Source organism: Trachypithecus francoisi, unplaced genomic scaffold, assembly GCF_009764315.1.
Source record: "Trachypithecus francoisi isolate TF-2019V2 unplaced genomic scaffold, Tfra_2.0 Lachesis_group3, whole genome shotgun sequence".
NCBI classification, from domain to species: Eukaryota; Metazoa; Chordata; class Mammalia; order Primates; family Cercopithecidae; genus Trachypithecus; species Trachypithecus francoisi.
Genome location: NW_022681468.1, coordinates 105,055,906 through 105,079,881, shown reverse-complemented (window position 1 = coordinate 105,079,881; position 23,976 = coordinate 105,055,906). Strand labels below are relative to the sequence as shown.

The following is a 23,976-nucleotide window of genomic DNA, read 5'->3' as shown; positions in this document are numbered from 1 at the left end:
GGACAGTAAGGGGTATGAAGGTTTCACTGAATATCAAGAGCCTGAGAAACTGCTTGGGTGATTTGACTAGTAAAGGCCGGTGTGTTATTGGACTGTATAGAGGTGGGAAGGCCAAACTGAGGAATTATGTCTGACGGAAAGGAAGAAATGACTGCAGTGGCCTCAGACCCTGTGGGAAAGGCCTCTACCCATCCAGTGAAAGTGTCTACCCAGACCAAGAGGTATTTTAGTTTCCTGACTTGGGGCATGTGAGTAAAGTCAATTTGCCAGTCCTGGGCAGGGGTAAATCTTTGAACTTGAGGTGTAGGGGAGGGAGGGGGCTTGAACAATCCCTGAGGAGTAGTAGAATAGCAGATGGAACACTGAGAAGTGATTTCTTTCAGAATAGATTTCCACAATGGAAAGGAAATGTGAGGTTCTAAGAGGCAGGCTAGTGGCTTGCAACCTACATGGAAGAGGTTATGAAATGATGACAGAATAGAATGGGCCTGTGAGCCTAGAAGGAGATATTTTCCTTGGGCTAAGAACCATTTGCCTTGTGTGGGAAGAGACTCATAAGTGGAAGTTTCAGTGGGGCAGTAGGTGGGAGTGACTGAAGAGGAGAAAAACTGGCCATGAGGGACAGAAGTTGGAAAGCTACCTGCTTTTTTAGCTACATTATCAGCATAAACATTGCCCTGAGTGATGGGATCTTTTGATGGCCCTTGCGGTGAATGACTCCAGCTTCCTTTGGAAGTAAAGCTGCCTTGAGGAGAGTTTTTGTTAAAGGGGAATTAATGATGGAGGACCCTTGCATAGTGAGGAAACCTCTTTTCGCCCATATAACAGCATGGTGGTGCAGGATATGGAAGGCATATTTAGAGTCAGTATAAACATTGATGCTAGTCCCTTTGCAAGAGTGAGGGCCCGAGTTAAGGCAATGAGTTCGGCTTTCTGAGAGGTAGTGGAGGGGAGCAGAAAGTATATGCATCAGGTGTGAGGAAGAAAATAGATTTTGGAAGTTATGAGAACTGTCGAGAGTGAGTTGAGCATAGTTTGTGATTTTGAGGGCCTCTAAAAGTATTAAAGCAGTGGCAGCTGCCACACGCAGACATGAGGACTAGGCTAGAACAGTAAGATCAAGTTGTTTGGACAGAAAGGCTACAGGGTGTGGTCCTGGCTCTTGTGTAAGAATTCTGACTGCACAGCCCTGCACTTTGGCTGTGTGTGATGAAAAAAGGTTGGGATGAGTTAGGGACAGGTAGTGTGGGAGCAGCTTCTAGGGCTGTTTTTAAGGAATGGAAAGGAGTGGTGAAAGGATTTAGGATCTGTGGAATCAGCTAGGTTTGCTTTTGTGAGTTTATATGATGGTTTAGTCAGGATGGTAAAACTAGGTATCCAAAGGCAGAAGTATCTATCCATGCCTAGGAAGGAAAGGAGCTGTTATTTTGTAGAAGGGATTGGGGTTTGGGAGATTAGCTGGACATGATCGACAGGGAGAGCACGTGTGTTTTCATGAGAATTATGCTGAGATAGGTAGCAGATGAGGAAGAAATTTGGGCTTGACTGAAGTAATGGGGGCTGTCTGTGAAGCCTTGCGGCAGTACAGCCCAGGTAGTTTGCTGAGCATGATGGGTGTCAGGGTCAGTCCAAGTGAAAGCGAAGAAAGGCTGGGATGAAGGGTGCAAATGAATAGTAAAGAAAGCATGTTTGAGATCCAGAACAGAATAATGGGTTGTAGAGGGAAGTTTTGAGGATAAGAGAGTATATGGGTTTGGCATCACGGGGTGGATAGGCAAAACAATTTGGTTGATAAGATGCAGATCCTGAACTAACTTGTAAGACTTGTCCGACTTTTGGACAGGTAAAATGGGGAAATTGTAAGGAGAGTTTGTAGGCTTTAAAAGGCCATGCTGCAACAGGCGAGTGATAACAGGCTTTAATCCTTTTAAAGCCTGCTGTGGGATGGGATATTGGTGTTGAGCAGGGTCAGGGTGATTAGGTTTTAATGGGATGGTGAGGGGTGCATGATCGGTTGCCAAAGAGGGAATAGAGGTGTCCTATGCTTGAGGATTAAGGTGGGGAGATACAAGGGGAGGATGCGAAGGAGGCTTTGAACTGGGGAAAAGGGCAGCAATGAGGTGTGGCTGTAGCCTAGGAATAGTCAGGGAAGCATATAATTTAGTTAAAATGTCTCGACCTAATAAGGGAACTGGGCAGGTGGGGATAACTGAAAAGGAGTGCATAAAAGAATATTGTCCAAGTTGGCACCAGAGTTGGGGAGTTTTAAGAGGTTTAGAAGCCTGGCCATCAATACCCACAATAGTTATGGAGGCAAAGGAAATAGGCCTTTGAAAAGAAGGTAATGTGGAGTTGGTAGCCTCCATTGATTAAGAAGGGGACAGACTTACCCTCCACTGTAAGAGTTACCCAAAGCGTCTGTGATGGTCCAGGAAGATTCTGAGGTGATTGGGCACCATCAGTCTTCAGCCGCTAAGCCAAGAAGATTTGGGAAGGAATCAGAGAGCCTTGGGCCAGAGCTCCAGGGGTTCTGGGAGTGGCTGCCAGGTGAGTTGGACAGTCCGATTTCCAGTGGGGTCCCGCACAGATGGGACAAGGCTTAGGAGGAATCCCAGGCTGTGGGCATTCCTTGGCCCAGTGGCCAGATTTCTGGCACTTGAAGCAAGATCCTGATGGAGAAGGTCCTGTAGGAATGCTTGACTGCTGCAGCTTAGGCATTTTGAAGTTCTTGTGTGCTGGAGATGTGGCTGGGGTTTCTCTCACAGTGGAGGCCAGGAATTGCAACTCAGAAATACATTGTTACTTGGCTGCCTCTATTCTATTATTGTACACCTTGAAGGTGAGGTTAATGAAGTCCTGTTGTGGGGTTTGAGGGCTGGAATTTAAATTTTGGAGTTTTATGTAATGTTGGGAGCAGATTGGGTAATAAAATGTATATTGAGAATAAGACAACCTTTTGACCTTTTAGGATTTAGGGCTGTGAAGCGTCTCAGGGTTGCTGCCAAACGAGCCATGAACTGGGCTGGGTTTTTATATTTGATGAAAAAGAACCTAAATGCTAACTGATTTGGGAGAGGTCGGATAAAGAAAAAGGAGCAGTAACCTTGACTATGCCTTTAGCTGCAGCCACCTCTTTAAGAGGAAATTGTTGGGCAGGTGGGGGAGGGCTAGTCATGGAACAAAACTGTAAGCCGGACTGGGTGTGGGGAGAGGAGGTGATAGAAGGATTATAGGGCGGAGGAGCAGAAGCTGAGGAAGAATTGGAGTCTGATTCAGCCTGGTGGGGAGCCACCTGAGGAGTATTCTGGGGATGAGGTGAGAGATCAGATGGGTTGGTAGAAAAGGAAGATTGAAAAGACTCAGCAATGCTTGGGGTTGGGACTGCGGGGACAGGCGGGAGGGAAAGAAGGAGGATTTGGGACGAGTCGCATTGGGAACAGAGACTAGGGAGGGACAGATGTGTAAAAGAATGCCTGGACATCAGGCACCACAGACCGTTTGCCCATTTACTACAAGAATTACCTAGATCTTGTAGGATGGAAAAATCGAAAATGCTGTTTTCTGGCTATTTGGAATCATTGTCGAGTTTCTACTGGGGTTAAGTGGCATTGCAGAAGAAAATAAGGCATTTAGGTTTTAGGTCAGGTGTGAACTGAAGAGGTTTTAAGTTCTTGAGAACACAGGCTAAGGGAGAAGAAGGAGGAATGGAGGGTGGAATGTTGCCCATAGTGATGGAGGCAAGCCCAGAGAAAACAGAGGGTAGAGACATGGAGAGAAGGGGTAGGGGGTGCTTGCCCCCCAGGAAAGTGGAGAGAAAAGAGAGGGTAGAGACACAGAGAGAAGGGGTTGGGGGTGCTTGCCCCCCAGGAAAGTGGAGAAGGGGTGAGGGGTGCTTGCCCCCCAAAAAGTGGTGTTTGCCACAAAGGGTGAAGGATCAAGGCAGGCATCCCCGTGGTGATCAGACACCTCCAAAACGTCGGTGAATAATCAAGCAGGCGTCCCTACAGTGATTAAACACCACGGGAAGACTCTTCCTGAGTCCGTGACCAGTGCCGGAGTTTTGGGTTCACGGATAAAACGCATCTCCTCTGTCTCTACCAGAAAAGGAGAGGAACTGAAATTAAGAGAAGGGAGAGACTGAAAGATGGCACCAAGATTGAAAGGAGAAAGAAGTTGAGGGATAGTGAGAGAGGCTGGAGAAGAGAGTAAAAAGAGGCCGCTTAACCGATTTAAAATTGGTGAGATATTCCTTGGGCTGGTTTGTCTGAGGACCCGAGGTTGTAGGTTGGTCTTTCTTTTCGGAGCAAAGAGCAGGAGGAGAGGAGATTGATCTCCCAGGGGAGGTCCCCCGATCCAAGTCATGGCACCAAATTTCATGTACGTCCATGTGAAGAGACCACCAAACAGGCTTTGTGTGAGCAATAAAGCTTTTTAATCACCTGGCTGCAGGCTGGCTGAGTCTGAAAAAAGAGTCAGCAAAGGGAGATGGGGGGGGGCGTTTTATAGAATTTGGGTAGTCAAATTATAGTCAAAGGGGGTTGTTCTCTGGCTGGCAGGGGCGGGAGACACAAGGTGCTCAGTGGGGGAGCTTTTGAGCCAGAATGAGCCAGGAGAAGGAATTTCACAAGGTAATGTCATCAGTTAAGGCAGGAACAAGCTATTTTCACTTCTTTTGTGGATCTTCAGTTACTTCAGGCCCTCTGGATGTATAGTGCAGGTCACAGGGGATATGATGGCTTAGCTTGGGCTCAGAGGGCTGACAAGGATGTTACTCAGGTTACTAGTTCCTGCAAATGGATGGATGATGGTGTTATTCAGTGTAATTGGAAATAAAGATGTTACAAGTAAATTTGTGGAAAATTAATGTTGAGCCCAGCTTTGGACATACTGAGATTGTAAACTCTGAGGGACATATTACCCTATTAGGTAGCTGGATTATTACGATTTTGGTTCCAGGAGAGAGATTAGGGAATTATTAACATATATATGTTGATTAAAGCCACAGAAGTGAAGATAACTCAGGGAGAAGGTATAAAATGAGTTCAGACACTGCATAAGTCAGAACCCTGAAGACACCAACATTAGAGGTGACCAGAGAACAGTGGAAAGTGTTTCAAGGTACCCAAGAAGTGAACTAAAGGTTGAAAGAAAACAATGTAATTTCAAGGAGGGAGTGGTCAGTAGTTTCAATGCCCATTAAGGTTAAATCAAACAAGGAAAAAAATTATGACCATTGGTTGACAAAGAAGAGCTCAATTCCTTTCTATTCTATTCCCCACCTTCTGCCCTGGGAGACAAATTCTGTCAAAATGTGGAGAACAGGAGCTAGATTATTTATTTCTCAACATTCTGTTGTACATGATTTAAAATATATAGAAAAATGAAATTAATAGTACAATGAACACACGTATATCATACATCTAGATTCAACCGTCATTGACATCATGCCATATTTGCTTTATCTAACCATCTATTCGTATACTTTTTTTGGTTGAACCATTTTAAGTTGCAGAGATCATGACCCTTCAACTCCAAATTCTAAATCGGCATCTAAAGCCAGATTAAAATGAATAAAGGATCACATAGGAGGTGAATAGATAAAACAGTGAATGGGAATTTTGCTTTCAAGAAATTTGACTGTAAAAGAGAAAGCTGCTGGAGGAGAACCTCAGTTCAAGGAAGTTTGTCTATTTTGTTATTCTGGGGTTTTTTTTTTTGTTTCCTAAAATGTATGACTCCATATTTTTGTTTATTATTAATATTAGACTGGGAGAGCCTAGAGCAAGTTTAACTGCTGATGGGAAGGAGCAATTGGTGAGAAAGAGGCTGAAGGGAAGAAAGGAAGTACAGAACGCTGAGTGATGGGAGGGGAGGCTTACTGAGCTGGGTGGGAGGTCTAGCCTGGGAGCAGGGAGGACCAGCTCTGCCTAGAGGGAAGAGGGCAGGAGGAGAGGAGAGTATGATGCAAATGGAGACTGGGTACAGTGGCTCATGCCTGTAATCCCAGCACTTTGGGAAGCCGAGGCGGGCAGAGCACTTGAGATCAAAAGTTCGAGACTAGCCTGGCCAACATGTCGAAACTCCCTGGCTACTAAAAATACAAAAATTAGCCAGTTGTGGTAACGAATGCCTGTAGTCCCAGCTACTCAGGAGGCTGAAGCAGGAGAATCACTTGAACCCGGGAGGTGGAGATTACAGTGAGCTGAGATGGCACCACTGCACTCCAGCCTGGGCAACAGAGTGAGACTCCATCTCTAAATAAATAAATAAGTAAATAAATGCAGATGGATGGGAGTCTGGGGCAGGGAGATGCAGGGGATTTCATCCAAAGCCTTTCCCTTTTTTGGGAACCAGGTAGTGAAGCCATAAGGGCAAGGCTGGGAATGGGGACTTGAGGGTCAAAGGGGTTTCAAATACAGTGAATAAAGCCAACCAGGCCAGGTGCGGTGACTCACACCTGTAATCCCAGCACTTTGGGAGGCTGAGGCGGGCAGATCACCTAAGGTTGGGAGTTTCGGACCAGCCTGACCCACATGGAGAAACCCCGTCTCTACTAAAAATACGAGAGTTAGCAAGGCATGGTGGCGTATGCCTGTAATCCCAGCTATTTGGGAGGCTGAGGCAGGAGAATCGCTTGAACCCAGGAGATGGAGGTTGCAGTGAGCCGAGATCATCCATTGTACTCCAGCCTGGGCAACAAGAGTGAAACTTGATCTCAAAAAAAAAAAAAGCTACCCACCACTGGCAGGCCAGTGGCATTAGAGACTAGTGGGACAAGAGGGCCAAGGATGTGAGCCAGTTGGAGGGATGGACACAGGGGTTGTGGGGGAGGGTGCTAGGAGGAAGTAGAGATAAAAGAAGGTTGATGGGAAGGAATAAATCAAATATTGGTTCTGGAAAGGCAGGCGAGGAATAAGATGCCTAGGGTCAGTGAGAAGAGGGTATATAAGATTTCTCAGAAGGCTGCAGTCTAATTGTGGTGGTGGGATTGGAGCTGAAGAGGGCATCTCTCACCTCTCTGTCAACTCCACTGACCCTCTAGTCCCTTGCCCAGAGACTGGGGGTAGGCTTGGTCCCCTGTCCCTGCCCTTCTGTCCCTCTGGAGGCCTTGTCTCTGAGCAGTGAAAAGGAAACCGGAGCCTCCCTCCCTGCCAGTGTCTGGTTACCAAGTTTTGGGGGCGGGCCGTCTGGAGACTATGACAGGAGCCCCAGTGCCCTGGCCAGCTCAGTCCTATCCTGGAGAAGGACCTGATGCAGCGATTCCTGCAGCTCCCGGGGGTGGTGGTGAGGCCCAGGGTCAGAGGGGCCTGCGGAGCTGATCGAGAGGCTACTAGCTGTGTGCTGGCTCCCGAAGGTGGGCCACCGCCCTGGTACCAGGCCTTGGAGCCTGAGGAGCTTCGATGGCTGCAGGCCCAGGAGGAAGACACGACCCCAGAAGCATCTCTGGAAGGACCTTGCCCAGAGGCTGGCCAGAGCCAGAGCCAGCCACTACGGTATAGAGGAACCCACAGGAACCCCCTACTTACGCAGCCAGGAAGGCCAGGGATGGGCAGCTGCATTCAGCCCAGACACCTTCAGGACCCACCTCCTCAGACAGAGGCTTAGGCTGACATTTAGGGTCCAGGCTGGGCAGAGAAGGTGGTCAGGGGCACAGTATGGGGGCTGAGGGTATGAGTGAGGAGAGGAGGATAGTAAAATATTTGAGGGTTGAGGTCCCACCTTGACCTTTTTCTCCCCACAGGCCCCTACTGGAGTGGGCTCTGGATGAGGTTTGGGGACAGAAAAAAGCACAGACAGGGTTTGGCCAGCCACTGCCTGCCAGTAGACTGGAACTTAGGTGGTAAGAGGTGGCAGGGAGGTGGCATATCAAGGGAGGTGAGCATGACTGACCTCCAGTGCCATGCTGGACCCCCTGGCTGGCTCCAGCCACCCCCAGAAGAGTCCCTCAGGCTAGGTCAGACTAGGGGTCAGGTCAGAGTGAGCCCAGTGTAAGGGGATCTGACTATGGGAGATAATGTTTCATGGCCTTAGGGTGTTGTTGTGCCTTAGTCCCTGTGTCTGCCTCTTGGGAATGGAAGCTGGTGGGAGTGAGGATGAGAGGCCCAGGGCGGTCTCACCGTAGGTGGTTGCTGTGGTCTGTGTCAGTGCATATTCCACAGTCAATCTTGCCTGTGCTGGCTGCTTTAGGCCCAGTGGTCCTGCCCTCTCTCATTCCCCTTCTCCTTCAGGGGCCTGGAATGTACTCACTAGGCTGGGTGGGGAGGATGCCTTGGGGTGTGTGCATTTGACAGGCACATGTGGCATTTTTGGGTGTGGTGAGGAAGGGAATACCCAGAGTTAAAGGAGATTGGGCAAACTTGGCCCTCCTTCCACGGAAGCCCAGGGAAAAGCTGTCCCAGGGTGACCCCTCAGAAGGGGATCAGGGGACTCCTGGGGCTGGATATATTTGATCTTAGAAGCCAACATTTATCATCAAAAATCTCAACTAGGAGTCCACTGGACCATTTTGGTGAATGAGACTGGAGAGACCAAGTTTGGTCCAAGTTGTCTGTGTATTAGATGTGACTGTGGCTTGTGTGTTGGGGGGAAACGTGTGGTGTGTGTGTCTCTATGAGGGTGTAGGGGAGCAGGGAGAGGTCTCGTGGTGGTTTATGTCTGTGGGGGGCATGTGTGGGGTGTGTGTGTCTCTATGAGGATGTGGGGCAGCAGGGAGAGATCTTGTGATATGTGTCTGTGGGGTACATGTATGGGATATGTGTGTCTCTATGAGGGTGTGGGAGAGCGGGGAGAGGTCTTGTGGTGGTATATGTCTGGGGGGTTTGTAGGTGTGTAGGTGAGTTGTGTGGGTGTCCAAGTGTGGGGGTTTGTGTGTGTAGAGTTTTTCTATGGTAGGTGTCTATATGTGGGGGAGTGTGTTTCTCTGGGTGTTGCGTAGGCAGGATTTTGTGGGTGTGCATGGGTTTATGTATGGATTCTACGAGTGTCTGTGGGGCCTGTAGGTATGTTTGTATGAGCTGTCCGTGAGGTGTAGGTATGTCTGTCAGGGGACATGGGAGTGTCTGTGGTATATGTGGGTGGTATCAATGTGTAGTTGTCTGTGGGGTGTGCGTATGGAGGACCCGGGGTGCAGTGTTGTGCATTTGTATCTCAGGGAAGCTGGTGCCCAGCTCTGTCACTGTTCCTAGGCCCTCGGTGCTGCCCAGGCCTACCCAGCTCAATGGTCTGTACCTATGCCCATGCCCCAGGTGTCCTGAGCTCAGCCTCCTACCCACTAAGAAACTCACAGTCTCATCTGTGTTTGGGAGGGTAAGAGGGTGATTATCTTTGGGCCCTGGCCTGACCCTGGCAGAGTAGAAGATGTCCTCTGATTTGGGGGGCATCCCTCCAGGTGGGGGAGTTTCAGATAACATGATGGGGCTGGATATTTTCTTCTGTCCTCACATGACAGATAGTGAGGGCCTCAGATAATGCTGGAAGGCATCATCTTTCTATTTTGTTTTCCATAAAAAATCTCTTTAGGAAAGACAGTTTCTAAAATTCTTGGGATAGTGACTTCTTAGTGCCCCTCTTCTCATTTGATATTAGGTACTCACGCATTTCTGCAGCCCTGTGACTAAGGCGCATGTTGTATCGGGTTCTCTTCCTCTCAGCATTTGTCACTCATTTCTCAGCATTAGCAGCAGTCATTTGCCTCTTTATGGCTGTTATCATGTTCTTTCCTCTCCTAACAGAAAACATTTCTGATTTTCTGTCACTTCTAAATGTTGCATGTCTGTGACTAACTTGGCACACAATGAATTTTTTTTTTTTTTTTTTTAGACGGAGTCTCAATCTGTTGCCCGGGCAGGAGTGCAGTGGTGCGATGTTGGCTCACTGCAAGCTCCACCTCCTGGGTTCATGCCTTTCTCCTGCCTCAGCCTACCGAGTAGCTAGGACTACACGTACCCACTACCACGCCCGGCTAATTTTTTTTGTATTTTTAGTAGAGACGGGGTTTCACCATGTTAGCCAGGATGGTCTTGATCTCCTGGCCTTGTGATCCGCCCGCCTTGGCCTCCCAAAGTGCTGGGATTACAGGCGTTAGTCACTGTGCCCGGCCTGATTTTTAATTTTTATCACTGGTGATATTTCTCAAGCTGAATTCTCGTGCCTGGGTCAAAGCTGTGGGTTACCAGAGTGTCATCTGCGAAATTAGTGTGTGCGAGTCCCCACACACAGCTGCTCACCACATTTTGGAATTGTCTTGGCAACATATGAGTGCATCAGTTTCACACAACTCTATCAGCTGTATATAGACACATTCTTTTTTCATGGGTTTATTCACAATTCTCTGATCACTTCTTGATCACCAGTTCTGCATCCTCTGAGTATGGTTAGGCACATTGTTCACATCCACAACGGCATCTGGCCAAGGAATACCAGCCCATGATCCACACATGGAACGGGGAGCAACAGCTCAGGGCTGTGTCTACCTGGAGGGGCATGCAGATGGCAGATGGGCTTGTAGCAGCCCTAACAGTGAATGCTGGAGAGAGACCTTATACATGTATATCAGTTCCTTTTTTTTCTTTTTTTGAGATGGAGTATCACTCTGTCGCCCAGGCTGGAGTGTAGTGGCACGATCTCGGCTCACTGCAACCTCCGCCTCCTGGGTTCAAGTGATTCTTGTGCTTCAGCCTCCTGAGTAGCTGGGATTACAGGTGTGTACCACCATGCCCGGCTAATTTTTGTATTTTTAGTAGAGATGGGGTTTCACCATCTTGGCCAGGCTAATCTCAAACTCCTGACCTTAAGTGATCTGCCCACCTTGGCCTCCAAAAATGCTGGAATTACAAGCATGAGCCACCACGCCTGGCCTCTATTTTGAATATTAAACTTTTATTTACCATATCCCAAATATTTTTCCTTTTGTTGCTATTATGGGCTGATTTGTGTCCCTCCAAAATGCGTATGTTGAAGTCCTAGCCCCCAGTACCTCAGAATGTTACCTTTGAGATGATTAAGTTAAAATGAGGTTATTAAGGGGGGCCCTAATCCAGTATGACTGACTTCTTTATAAGAAGAGGAAATTTGGATATAGGCATGCAGAAGGAAGACCATGTGAAGACAGAGAAGATAGTTGTAAGAGACAGAAAAACCCAAAGTGTGTTTCTCCTACTCTCACACACACCACTCACCAGAGAGTGCTTCACCTCTGGCCACAAAAATGGGTGGAGATTTCTCCCCACCAACAACCTATTCTCCAGCAGACACTGAGTGTTCTCTAATTCAAGTCAATCTAGTTTTAGATTTTTTAGGTTAAGGGCTCAGTGCCACAAGACTGCCTTCTGCTTCAGATGCCAATTGCAAGTGATAAGTTGTCACCTATACTTCTGACCAACTGGCTATAAATCAGGGGTTCCCATGCCCTCCTCCTTGGGTTCAACTCTGTGAGTGGCTCACAGAACTCAGGGAAACTTTATTTATATTTACCCATTTATTATAAAGGATACAGACAAAAACCAGATGAAGAGATGCATAGGGAGAGGTATGGAAGGGGGGGCGCCCTCCAGGCACCTTCACATGTTCCACAATCTGGAAGCTCTCCAAACCCTGTCCTCTTGGGTTTTCATGAAGGCTTCATGATTGATTGCATCTTTGGCCATGTGATCAATTCAGCGATCAGCCCCACTCCCCATTCCCCAGAGGTCAAATAGTGGGATTGAAAGTTTCAACCCTCAGCTGGGTGCAGCGGCTCATGCCTATAATCCTAGCACGTTGAGAGGCCAAGGCGGGTGGATCACTTGAGGTCAGGAGTTCAGGACCAGCCTGGCCAACATGATGAAACCCTATCTCTATTAAAAATACAAAAATTTGCCAGGAGTGGCGGTAGGTGCCTGTAGCTACCCCAGCTACTTGGGAGGCTGAGGCAGGAGAATTGCTTCAACCCAGAAGGCGGAGGTTGCAGTGAGCCGAGATTGCACCACTGCACCACTGCACCACTCCAGCCTTGGCAACAGAGCAAGACTCAGTGTCAAAAAAAAAAAAGAAAAAAAAAAAGAAAAAAGTTCCAACCATCTAATAACGAAAGACGCTTCTGTCACCCAGGAAATTCCAAGGGATTTCCATGTCAGATGTTCCTATCACTCAGGAAGTTATAAAGGTCTTAGGATTGCTGCGTGAGGAACTGGGTGGAAGACCAAATATTAGGACAAAAGTTATCCTAGCATCACTGTCGTCAAGTGTTTTAGGAGCTCTGTCTCAGAAATGGGGTATAGAGACCAAATATATATATTTATTTACGATATCACAAGAGCCATGTACAAGCCAAAGAGAGAGGCTGTAGAAGAAACTAATCCTGTTGACATTTTAATCTCAGCCTTCCAGCCTCCAGAACTGTGAGCAAATAAATTTATGTTGTTCAAGCCATCATCTGTAGTACTTTCTGGTTTTTTTTTTAGAGATAGGTTCTTGCTCTGTTGCTTAGGCTGGAGTGCAGTAGAATGATCATAGCTCACTGTAGCCTCCAACATCTTGGTGCAAGTGTTCCTCCCACCTCAGCCTCCTGAGTAGCTGGGACTACAGGCACGTGCCACCATGCCTGGCTAATTTTTTTTTAGTTTTGTAGAAACAGGATCTGACTATGTTGCCCAGGCTGGTCCCAACTCCTGCACTCAAGCAATCAATCCTTCTGCTTCAGTCTCCCAAAGTGCTGGGATTACAAGTGTGAGCCCTGGCCTGTGGTTCTTTGTTATGGTGGTTCTAGGAAGCTAGTATAGTTGCCTTATTCTTCTCATAAATTTAGTTTTTAGATTCCAAAGTTTAAAAATTAAACGTAGGCCTGGGACAGTGGCTCACACTCGTAATCCCCGCACTTTGGGAGGCCGAAGCAGGCAAATCACTAGAGTTCAGGAGTTTGAGACCAGCCTGGTCAACATGGAGAAATACCATCTCTACTAAAATACAAAAAATTTGCCAGGCATGGTGGTGTACGCCTGTAATCTCAGCTATTTAGGAGGTTGTGGCATGAGAATCACTTGAACCCAGGAGGCCAAGGCTGCAGTGAGCCAAGATTGCACCACTGCACTCCAGCCTGGGCAGCAGAGTGAGACTTTGTCTCAAAAAAAAAAAGGGCTGGGCGCAGTGGCTCACGCCTGTAATCCCAGCACTTTGGGAGGCTGGGGTGGGCAGATCACCTGAGGTCGGGAGTTCGAGACCAGCCTGACCAACATGGAGAAACCTCGTCTCTACTAAAAATACAAAAATTAGCTGGGAATGGTGGCGCACGCCTGTAATCCCAGCTATTCGGGAGGCTGAGGCAGGAGAATCGCTCGAACCTGGGAGGCGGAGGTTGCCGTGAGCCGAGATTGCGTCATTGCACTCCAGCCTAGGCAACAAGAACGAAACTCTGTCTCAAAAAAACAAAAACAAATACAAATTAAACCTAGCCATATTGTTGCTAATAATTTTATGACCTTAATAAAATCTTCCCTTCTTTTGTATTTAAAAATAATTTAACTGTTAATCAAATGTGGGATTTATTTTGGGGTGAAATATGTATACAAGTTAAATTATTTGCTGCTGGCCAGATGCGGTGGTTCACGCCTGTAATCTCAGCGCTTTGGGAGGCTGAAGTGGGTAGATCACTTGAGGTCAGGAGTTTGAGACTAGCCTGAACAACACATGGTGAAACCCTGTCTCTACTAAAAATACAAAAATTACCCGAGCGTAGTGGCGCATGCCTGTAATCCCAACTACTTGGGAGGCTGAGGCAGGAGAATCACTTGAACCCGGGAGGCAGAGGTTCCAGTGACCCGAGATTGAGCCATTTTACCCCAGCCTGGGCAACGAGAGCAAAATTCCATCTCAAAAAAACAAAAAAAGTGCTGCAAAGCAGTTGTCTCAATAGCATTTATTTAAGTGGGGATGGGGGGGAGGTTCTTTCTTCCTTAGATAAGTTATTGGTTCCTAATTTATCAAGTTAGACCTTTTATGAAATTCCCTCCATGACCTTTGACCTTCTGGTTTTAACTTGGTACCAAACAGCTTTTATCATTGTCTCGTGGTTTTATGTTTTGAAGTCCAATAGGGTGAGTTGTCTATCATTACTCCCTTCTTTTCCCAAAAACATTCTTTGGAGTTCTTACCCACTGATTTTTTTTTCCAGATGAATTTTGCTGTCACTTCAAAAAGTTTGACAAAATGTTCCCTTTGAAATTTCAATTTTTTGAAATGAAGTATGAGATCTAAAAAGAGAAAGAAACCTGTGTATTGGCTCAGCACTACCCTTATTCCTCTCAGCCAAGTGCAAGGGATTACTTATTCAAATCTTTATTCATCCCACTAGAGTTTAATAACTTCCTTGAATGGCTGTTCAGTGGTTCAGTGACAGGTCTGTCTTTTGTTGTGAGGCAATCTATGGAGTCTCTGGTACCCTTCCAGTCCCTGGAATCAGTTTGGTCTGAGAGGTTAGGCCTTGGAAACATACTGGAGGCAGGGCAAGGGCACCCTGCTCTTGTTTTGGCATCTACCTCTTTTCCACTGGTCCTTCTCATCCATCCAACTGGTCCTTTTCCCTGAGCCGGGTCCATACTTCCCCACCCCAAACCCTTCCTCTTGTCTCTTTTCTCTCGTTCCTGGCTACATTCATTTCCTACACTGTCGTATCAGAAGTACCACAGTTGCCCCTCGTTCCCACAATGCAGTGCGACTGAGCGCCTCAGAGCCCGCGGGGACGCTGCCGCGGGCAAGGGGTGGGGGCGTGCTGAGGCGGGGGCATGCTGAGGCAGCGGCCCGCGGGCCCGCGGCGTCAGGCGGTGCGGAGGTGCGGATGTTGGGCTGGGCGGATGAGCGAGAATGAGTGACGGTGACGGGCGCATCTACGTGGTTGACCTTCCGACCGACGTGCGCGAGAAGGACCTGAAAGACTTTTTCTACAAGTACGACTGCATCCACGAAATCGAACTCAAGAACAGGCACGGCCTGTGCCCTTTGCCTTCGTGCGCTTTGAGGAGGACCCCCGAGATGCAGAGGATGCTATTTATGGAAGAAATGGTTATGATTATGGCCAGTGTTGGCTTCGTGTGGAGTTCCCCAGGACTTATGGAGGTCGGGGTGGGTGGCCCCGTGGTGGGAGGAATTGACCTTCTGCAAGAAGATCTGATTTCCTAGTTCTGGTTTCAGGACTTCCTTCATCAGGCAGCTGGCAGGACCTGAAGGGTCACATGCGAGCAGTTTGGGATGTCTGTTATGCCGACGTGCAGAAGGATGGTGTGGGGATGGTTGAGTATCTCAGAAAAGAAGACATGGAATATGCCTTGCGTAAACTGGATGACATCAAATTCTGCTCTCATGATAGTGAAACTTCCTACATCCGAGTTTATCCTGAGAGAAAAATGCTCTTCATCACTGGCCATCAGAGAAATGCAAATGAAAACCACAATGATACACTATCTCACACCAGTTTGAAGGGTGATCATTAAAAAGTCAGGAAACAACTGGTGCTGGAGAGGATGTGGAGAAATAGGAACACTTTTACACTGTTGATGGGAGTGTAAACTAGTTAAAACCATTGTGGAAGACAGTGTGGCGAGTCCTCAAGGATCTAGAACTAGAAATACCATTTGACCCAATGATCCCATTACCGGGTATATACCCAAAGGATTATAAATCATGCTACTATAAAGACACATGCACACGTATGTTTATTGCGGCACTATTCACAATAGCAAAGACTTGGAACCAACCCAAATGTCCATCAGTGATAGACTGGATTCAGAAAATGTGGCATGGCCGGGTGCGGTGGCTTATGCCTATAATCCCAGCACTTTGGGAGGCTGAGGCAGGTGGATCATGAGGTCAGGAGATCGAGACCATCCCAGCTAACACGGTGAAATCCTGTCTCTACTAAAAATACAAAAAATTAGCCAGGCGTGTTGGTGGCGGGCACCTGTAGCCCCAGCTACTTGGGAGGCTGAAGCAGGAGAATGGCGTGAACCTGGAAGGTGGAGCTTGCAGTGGGCTGAGATCGTGCCACTGCGCTCCAGCCTGGGCAACAGAGTGAGACTCCGTCTCACCAAAAAAAAAAAAAGAAAATGTGGCACATATACATCATGGAATACTATGCAGCCATAAAAAAGGATAAGTTCATTGTTTCACCATGTTGCCAAGCTGGTCTGGAACTCCCGGGCTCAAGTGATTCTCCCGCCTCAGCTTCCCAAAGTGCTGGGATTACAGGCGTGAGCCACTGCGCCCAGCCCACATGGCTGTTTTCTTATAGGAAACCAGACATATAGGATTAGAGACCCACGCTGCTAAAGTAGGATTGCATTTAACTAATTACATCTGCAACAACTCTGTTCCCAAATAAGGTTACATTCTGAGGTACTAGGGGTTAAGACTTAAACATATCCTTTTTAGGAAGGATACAGTTCAACCCCTAATATTAGCTGGCCACATGTTTCCACTGATCTGTACTTTACTTGCTCCCCCTGGCTCTGGTCCCTCTTCGGGTCAGGTCCTGCCTGAGCCTCCCCTGGGCCATGTTCCTTCTTTGTGCCTGGACCCTCCTGATTAATACCCCGTCCCCACCCTTGTGCCCTCAGTTGACCTCTTGTACCTCCCACCAGGCATGATGACCTGAAGGAGATGCTGGACACCAACAAGGATTCTCTAAAGCTGGAGGCCATGAAGAGGATTGTGGCGGTAAGAGGGGAAGGAAGGGGCCTCCCTTGGGGCGGGGCCTGGGTGGCCAAGAGCAGCTCTCTTCAGCTCCTTGTAGACCTTCCCTCTAATTAGTGCTGTGCCTCCCGATTTGTCCCTCTTCCCTTACCTTGACCCCACCACCCAGATGATTGCCCGAGGAAAGAATGCTTCAGACCTGTTTCCAGCGGTGGTGAAGAATGTGGCCTGTAAGAACATAGAGGTGAGCACTACCTGGTGAGGGATCACTTGTTCCCACCTCCCCCAGGAACAAACTCAAGCTTGGGGTAAGGAAGGAAATGATTTAGCCCCTGGAGGCCCAACTTGCTCAGAAATGTCCCTGAGCCAGGAGAAGACACTCTCTCCATGTCCTTGAACTGGATGTGGATCAAGGTAAAGGACCTGGATACACTCGGGTGCTCTCCCCAACTGGAAGAATTTGTCCCCATGGACCACAGCTGCCTGGGGAGATGACATCCCAGGGGTAGGGGGGCGGGCACAGGTCCCTGCTGAGAAGCCTTCTGCTGAGAAACCTGCTCTCCCCAAGGTGAAGAAGCTTGTCTACGTGTACCTGGTACGCTACGCTGAGGAGCAGCAAGACCTGGCCCTGCTGTCCATCTCCACCTTCCAACGTGGCCTAAAGGTCAGGGGTCTCAGTTTGCCTCCCAGGGCCTGGGTCTCATTGGCGCTATCGGAGAAACAGGCCCAGGGAGAGGCCATGAGCATGGGAACGGGCCCTTTCTACCTGCCTAAAGTTGGGAGGGTCACAGTCAGGAAAGGCCAGCCAGACCCTCAGAGAGTGGAAGCCAGGTTCAGAAGGGCATAAGAGATGAAGTGGGTACCTAGGGCCCCTGTCTCTCTTCCCAGGAGCCTGTGGTAATGGCTGCTTCTAGTATGAACCACTTGAGCCCCTGGAGAGTGGAGAGTCTCTGGCAATGGAGAACCCCTCAACCCTCTTTGTGTAAAGGTGTGAATTGTGGTCCACAGCCAGGTAGAATTCAACCTTTAGCAGTGGCCGGAATCCCCCACACCATTCTCACTGTTTCTTTCATTTTGCCCAAGGCTTCTAGTTGAATTTACATATGTTAGGTGCATGCATAAGTTTCCCCTGAGGGCTTTTCTGGTTAGTCTAAGATATCTTGAGGGTAAAGACAGCCATTTCAAAGCCATTCTTTCTCTCCATATCAGATTTTTCGCTCTGATTACAACCATTAACTCCCCTATTTTTTGCATACCTTTATTTATTTATTTGTGAGACAGATTCTCACTCTGTTGCCCAGGCTGGAGTGCAGTGGTGCAATCATGGCTCACTGGAGCCTGGACCTTCCTGAGCTCAGGTGATTCTCCCACCTCTGTCTCCCGAGTAGCGGCGACCACAGGCATGCACCACCCATGCCCACCTAATTTTTTTGTAGTTTTTGTAGAGACCGGGTTTTACCATGTTGCCCAGGCTGGTCTCGGACTCCTGGGCTCAAGTGGCCTCAGCTTCCCAAAATGCTGGGATTACAGGCATGGCCACTACTCCTGGCCTGGATACTTTTAGTTCAAATTTCTGTGAGAGAGATTGTGAGAGGTCCAGCTCATCTTTTCATATCCAGAAGTTCTGTAGGTTACTGGGTACATAGGATTGACTGCTCAAATTCAGGGCCCACCCCTTGTCCAATCTGCTATGGCCAGCAAGAGGGGTTGACAGTCGGCTTCTTTGGGGTGACGGTAGAAAGCATGGTCACTTGCATATACAGTTCATTCATTTAGCAAATGCTTGGGGGTCTCTATGCCACACATTGTGCTAGGGTTCTTTTTATAAGTCAAAACCATGGAATCCATCTTAGATTGGCAAGTAATCTTTCGGTTTCAGTTAAGGGTTAAGTATAAAAACTAATCTGAAATCGTTGCACAGATTTTCACCTGTAGTCTCTACCAACTGCCCCTTTCCCCCTTTTAGAAAATCAGAGCTCATTTAGTCCAACTGAATGTGATAATTTCTTTCTGCAAAGTGCCAAATAGTATTTTAGGTTTTGTAGGCCTTATAGTCTCAACTATGCAACTACTTAATTTTGCCCTTATGGTGCAAATGCAGCCATTAACAAGTGGGTGTGGCCGTGTTCCAATAAATCTATATAAAAACAGGCAATAGATAGATTTTATCCAAGGGCTGTAGCATGCCAACCTTTGCTCTAGAACATCTCTAACAGGTATCTTTTCTGTTAGGGACCTCACTCCTTCATAGGGCAACTTGCTCCATCTCAAAGACAACTACTACTATTTGGGGTGTTTTTTAAACCATTATATTTTGTTGAAACCTCCACAACTATAATTTTTAAAAATTGATTTTAGGCCGGGCACGGTGGCTCATGCCTGTAATTCCAGCACTTTGGGAGGCCAAGGTGGGCGAATCATGAGGTCCAGGAGTTTGAGACCAGCCTGGCCAACATGGTGAAACCCCATCTCTACTAAAAATACAAAAAATTAGCTGGGCATGGTGGCAGGTGTCCATAATCCTAGCTACTCAGGAGGCTGAGGCAGGAGAATTGCTTGAACCTGGGAGGCAGAGGTTGCAGTGAGCTGAGATCGTGCCACTGCCATCCAGCCCAGGTGACAGTGTGAGACTCCATCTCAAAAAAAAAAAAAAGAAAAAGAAATTGATTTCAGGCTGTACTGCATTATGACTGCGCCTGTGAATAGTCACTGTACTCCAGCCTGGGCAACACAGGGAGACCCTGTATCTAAAAAATAAAATAAAATTTACTACAGGTTCACAAAAGGCATAAAGAATAATATAATGAATATCCATATATCCAGCATAAGAAATGACACATTTCTCAAAGCCTCCTGTATATCTTCTCTTGTTTATCATTCATACATATGTATTTATTCCTGAGCTAGTAATTTGCATACTGTTAAGCAATATAAAATGTTTTGTAAATGGTGTCATCATACTATATATGTATTCCTTTAAAACTTATTTTTTTGTTGTTGTTGTCACTGGCTTTTGGTCTCTCCTGCATGTTGGAACCAATCATTTTAATCCAGCCTTCTCCCTTCTTTTTATCAGCCCAGGCTAGGGCCGTGTTCACTTTCTTAGGAGATCCCTCATGGAATCAAACCTCTGACTGGCAAGCAGATAATCTAGGTCTCCCTACATCCTGTCTTTGTGCAGTTGGTCCCTTGAACCCCCTGTGAAACCCTACTCTATTTCATTTTATCGGTTTAGCACAGGGTCCAAGCCAGGGTAATTCTGAATCTTAATTATGTTCCTCCTGATTTTGTGTCTTCTTTCAAGATACTGATAAGCTATTTGGACCAGGGCAAAAGACTGAGACATAGCGTGTTTCCAGGTTGACATTGATCTGTTAATAAACCTTCCCCAAATACATTTCACCAAGTTGTAGACCCATCTGACTGTACAGACAGCTGGCATTTTTCTATCTTGTTAGGAAAGATCTTATTCAATAGCAATAAATAAATAAATAAATTACACCTTTCATGTGCAAAGGGTTGTGGGTGACACAGAGGTAAAACAGATGTGAATTCTTTTCTTAAAAATGCCTATTAGGTGAAACAAAAGGCCTACCTAAAAAATGGCAATGCAGGAAATGCTGTGAGACTTCCACAAACATATCACTGAAATCAAGATACAAAGTACTAATATCCACTGGCCTAGTTACCCCATCAAAAAGGAACACAGATTTTTTTTGATAACTTTCTGTGAATCTATAATCATTTCCCAAATAAAATATTCACACACAAAAAAGGAAAACGGGTTTTAGCAGTTGATGTGACTATTTGTCTCTAAGAAAACAGAGACTCCTTCCTTTTTAATAAATGCTTCTAACCCATCTGTTTAAAAGTCAATTCCAGAATTGTGTCAGGAATTAGCATCAATTTTGCCCGCAATTGTGAGGATCTTTTCTTTCTCCATTTCAGAAAGTCACGGTAACATCTATCCTTCTTTAGTGTTCCTATTCCCATCATTCTCTAAGATTAATAGTACAGGCACATCTCATTTTATTGCACTTTGCAGATATTGCACTTTGCAGATATTGCACGTTTTACAAATTGAAGGTTTCTGGCGACCCTACCTCAATCAAGTCTATTAGTGCCATTTTTCCAACAGTATGTCCTCACATTGTGCCTCTGTCACATTCTGGTAATTCTCACAATATTCTCACAATATTCCAAACTTTTAAATGATTATTATATGTTATGGTGATCAGTGATCTTTGATGTTACTATTGTAATTGTTTTGGGGTGCCACAAACCATGCCCAGAGATGAAAGTGAAAGTAACCAATAAATGTTGTGTGTGTTCTGACTGTTCCCCCATCTCCTTCACCGTGGGCCTCTTTATTCCCTGAGACACAACAATATTGAAATTAGACCAATTAATAACCCTACAATGGCCTCTAAGTGTTCAAGTGAAAGGAAGAACCACACATCTCTCACTTTAAATCAAAAGCTAGAAATGGTTAGGCTTACTGAGGAAGGCATGTTGAAAGCCGTGATAGGCTGAAAGCTATGCCTCTTTCTTCAAACATTTAGCCAAGTTGTGAATGCGAAGTAAAAGTCCTTGAAGGAAATTAAAATTGCTACTCCAGGCTGGGCGTGGTGGCTCACACCTGTAATCCCAGCACTTTGGGAGGCCGAGGCAGGAGGATCACTTGAGACCAGGGGTTCAAGACCATCCTGGGCAACAGAGCAAGAGCATCTCTACAAAAAAAATTTTTTTTTTTCCTACAAAAATGTTAAAAAAATTAGCCTGGTGTGGTGGTACGCACCTGTAGTCTTAGCTACTTGGAAGGCTGAGGTGGGAGGATCACTTGAACCCAGAAGTTTGAGGTGCTACTCCAGAAAACACATGATAAAGAAAGCAAGACAGGCTTATTGCTGATATAGGAAAATTTAAGTGGCCTGGATAGAAGATCAAACCAGCTACCACATTCCCTTAAGCCAAAGCCTAATTCATAGGCAGGTCTTAAATCTCTCCAATTCTGTGATGGCTAAGAGAGGTGAGGAAGCTACAGAAGAAAAGACGGAAGCTAGTGGAGGTTGGTTCATGAAGTTTAAGTACAGAAGCCATCTCCATAACAAAAAAATGCAAGGTGAAGCAAAAGTGCTGATGGAGAAGCTGCAGCAAGTTGTCCAGAAGGTCTAGCTAAGATCACTGATGAAAGTGACTATGTTCAACAAGAGATGCTCAGTGTAAATGAAATAGCCTCTTACTGGAAGAAGATACCATCTAGCACTTTCCTACCTAGAGAGGAGAAGTCAATGCCTGGCTTTAAAAAAACAGGCTGGCTCTTGTTAGGGGCTAATGCAGCTAGTGACTTTAAGTTGAGGCCAGTGCTCACTGACCATTCTGAATATCCTGGGGTCCTTAAGAATTATGGCAGATCTCCTCTGCCTGTGCTCTATAAACGGAACAACAATGCCATGACAACATATCTGTTTGCAGTTACGGTTTACTGAATTTTTTAAGCCCATTGTTGATACCTACCGCTTAAAGGTTCCTTTCATAGTATTACTGCTCTATGACAACGCATTTGTTCACTCAAGAGCTCTGATGGAGGTACAAGGAGATTAATGATTTCGTGCCTGCTAACACAAGATCAGTTCTGCAGCCTATGGATCAATGAGTAATTTTGACTTTCAAGTCTTATTATTTAAGAAATACATCTCATAAAGCTAGAGCTGCCATAGATAGTGATTCCTCTCATGGATCTGGACAAAGTAAATTGAAAACCTTCTGGAAAGGATTCACCATTCTAGGTGCCATTAGGAACATTCATGATTCATGGGAGGAGGTCAAAATATTAACATGAACAGGAGTTTGGAAGAAGTTGATTCTAAACTCCATGGATGACTTTGAGGGGTTCACTACTTCAGTGGAGGAAGTAACTACATATGTGATGGAAATAACAAGAGAAGTAGAATTAAAAGTGGAGCCTGAAGATGTGACTGAATTGCTGCAATCTCATGATAAAACTTGAATGGATGAGGACTTGTTTCTTATGAATGAACACAGAAAGTCCTTTCTTAAAATGGAATCTACTCCTGGTGCAGATGCTGTGAACATTGTTGAAATGACAACAAAGGATTTAGAATACTACATAAACCTAGTTGATAAAGCAGAGGCAGAGTTTAAGAGGATTGACTTCAAATTTTTTTTTTTTTTTTTTGTAGAGACTGGGGTCTCCCTATGTTGCCTGGGCTGGTCTTGAACTCCTAGGCTCAAGCAATCCTCCTACCAAAAGTTGGGATTACAGGCACAAGCCATCACACGCAGCCTACATTGGTTTTTAAGACATAATGCTATTGCATGCTTAGTAGACTACAGTATATTGTAAATGTAACTTTTTTTTTTCTTTTTTTTTTTTTGGAGATAGGATCTCACTCTGTTGCTCAGTCTGGAGTGCAGTGGTGTGAACATACATAGCTCACTTCAGCTTCCAACTTCCTGAGCTCAAGTGATTCTCCGACCTCAGCTTCCCAAGCAGCTGTAACTATAAGCATAACTTGTATGCACCAGGGAACAAAAAATTTATGTAACTCATTTTAGTGCGATATTTGCTTTATTGTTGAGGTCTAGAATCAAACCCACAATATCTCCGAGGTATGCCTGTAATATATGGCTGCTGCTGCTGATAGTGGGAAGAAGTCCTAAGCCCCATGATCACAATACAGTGTAACTAACGCTTTTATACATTCTGTATAGGATGCAATAGGAATAAAGAGGAAGGGCTTGGGGCCAGGCGTGGTGGCTCACGTCTGTAATCCCAGTACTTTGGGAGGCCGAGGTGGGCGGATCACTTGTGGCCAGGCGTTCGAGACCAGCCTGGCCAACATGGCGAAACCCCATCTCTACTAAAAATACAAAAAATTAGCTGGGTGTGGTGGTGCATGCCTGTAGTCCCAACTACTTGGGAGGCTGAGGCAGGAGAATCGCTTGAAACCAGGAGGCGGAGGTTGCAGTGAGCCAAGATTGTGCCACTGCACTCCAGCCTGGCCACAGAGTGAGACTCCATCTCAAAAAAAAAAAAAAAAAAAAAAAGGAAGGACTTACACCCCTATTCTGTTTTAAACACTGTGGAAGAACAGCAGCTTTTGCAATGATTTCTGGGAGAAAGGAGTGTAAGGTTGAACTCCAGAAGGGATACCAGCCTGCATCTGCTGGGCAGTCACCTCAGGCATTAAAACAGATACCCCCCCGAAAAACCCTTACAAGGAACAGAAAATGTTTCAGGTGTTTCAGCAACTTTAGGCGTTCTGAACGTTTTTCAATCTTTCTGGAAGTGAA

General features: G+C 46.3%; 1 protein-coding gene and 1 pseudogene across 2 annotated transcripts in view; both read left to right on the top strand.

The window, feature by feature from the left end:
• Positions 1 to 23,976, top strand: part of AP3B2 (adaptor related protein complex 3 subunit beta 2) — a 49,657-nt gene that overhangs the window by 2,835 nt on the left and 22,846 nt on the right. For both annotated transcript variants that reach the window (XM_033190957.1, XM_033190958.1), the window contains exons 2-4: positions 16,608 to 16,683; positions 16,829 to 16,903; positions 17,228 to 17,323. In XM_033190957.1, coding sequence (XP_033046848.1) covers positions 16,608 to 16,683; positions 16,829 to 16,903; positions 17,228 to 17,323 — 247 coding nt within the window. The remainder of the gene's footprint in view (positions 1 to 16,607; positions 16,684 to 16,828; positions 16,904 to 17,227; positions 17,324 to 23,976) is intronic.
• Positions 14,810 to 16,506, top strand: LOC117069546 (annotated as a pseudogene).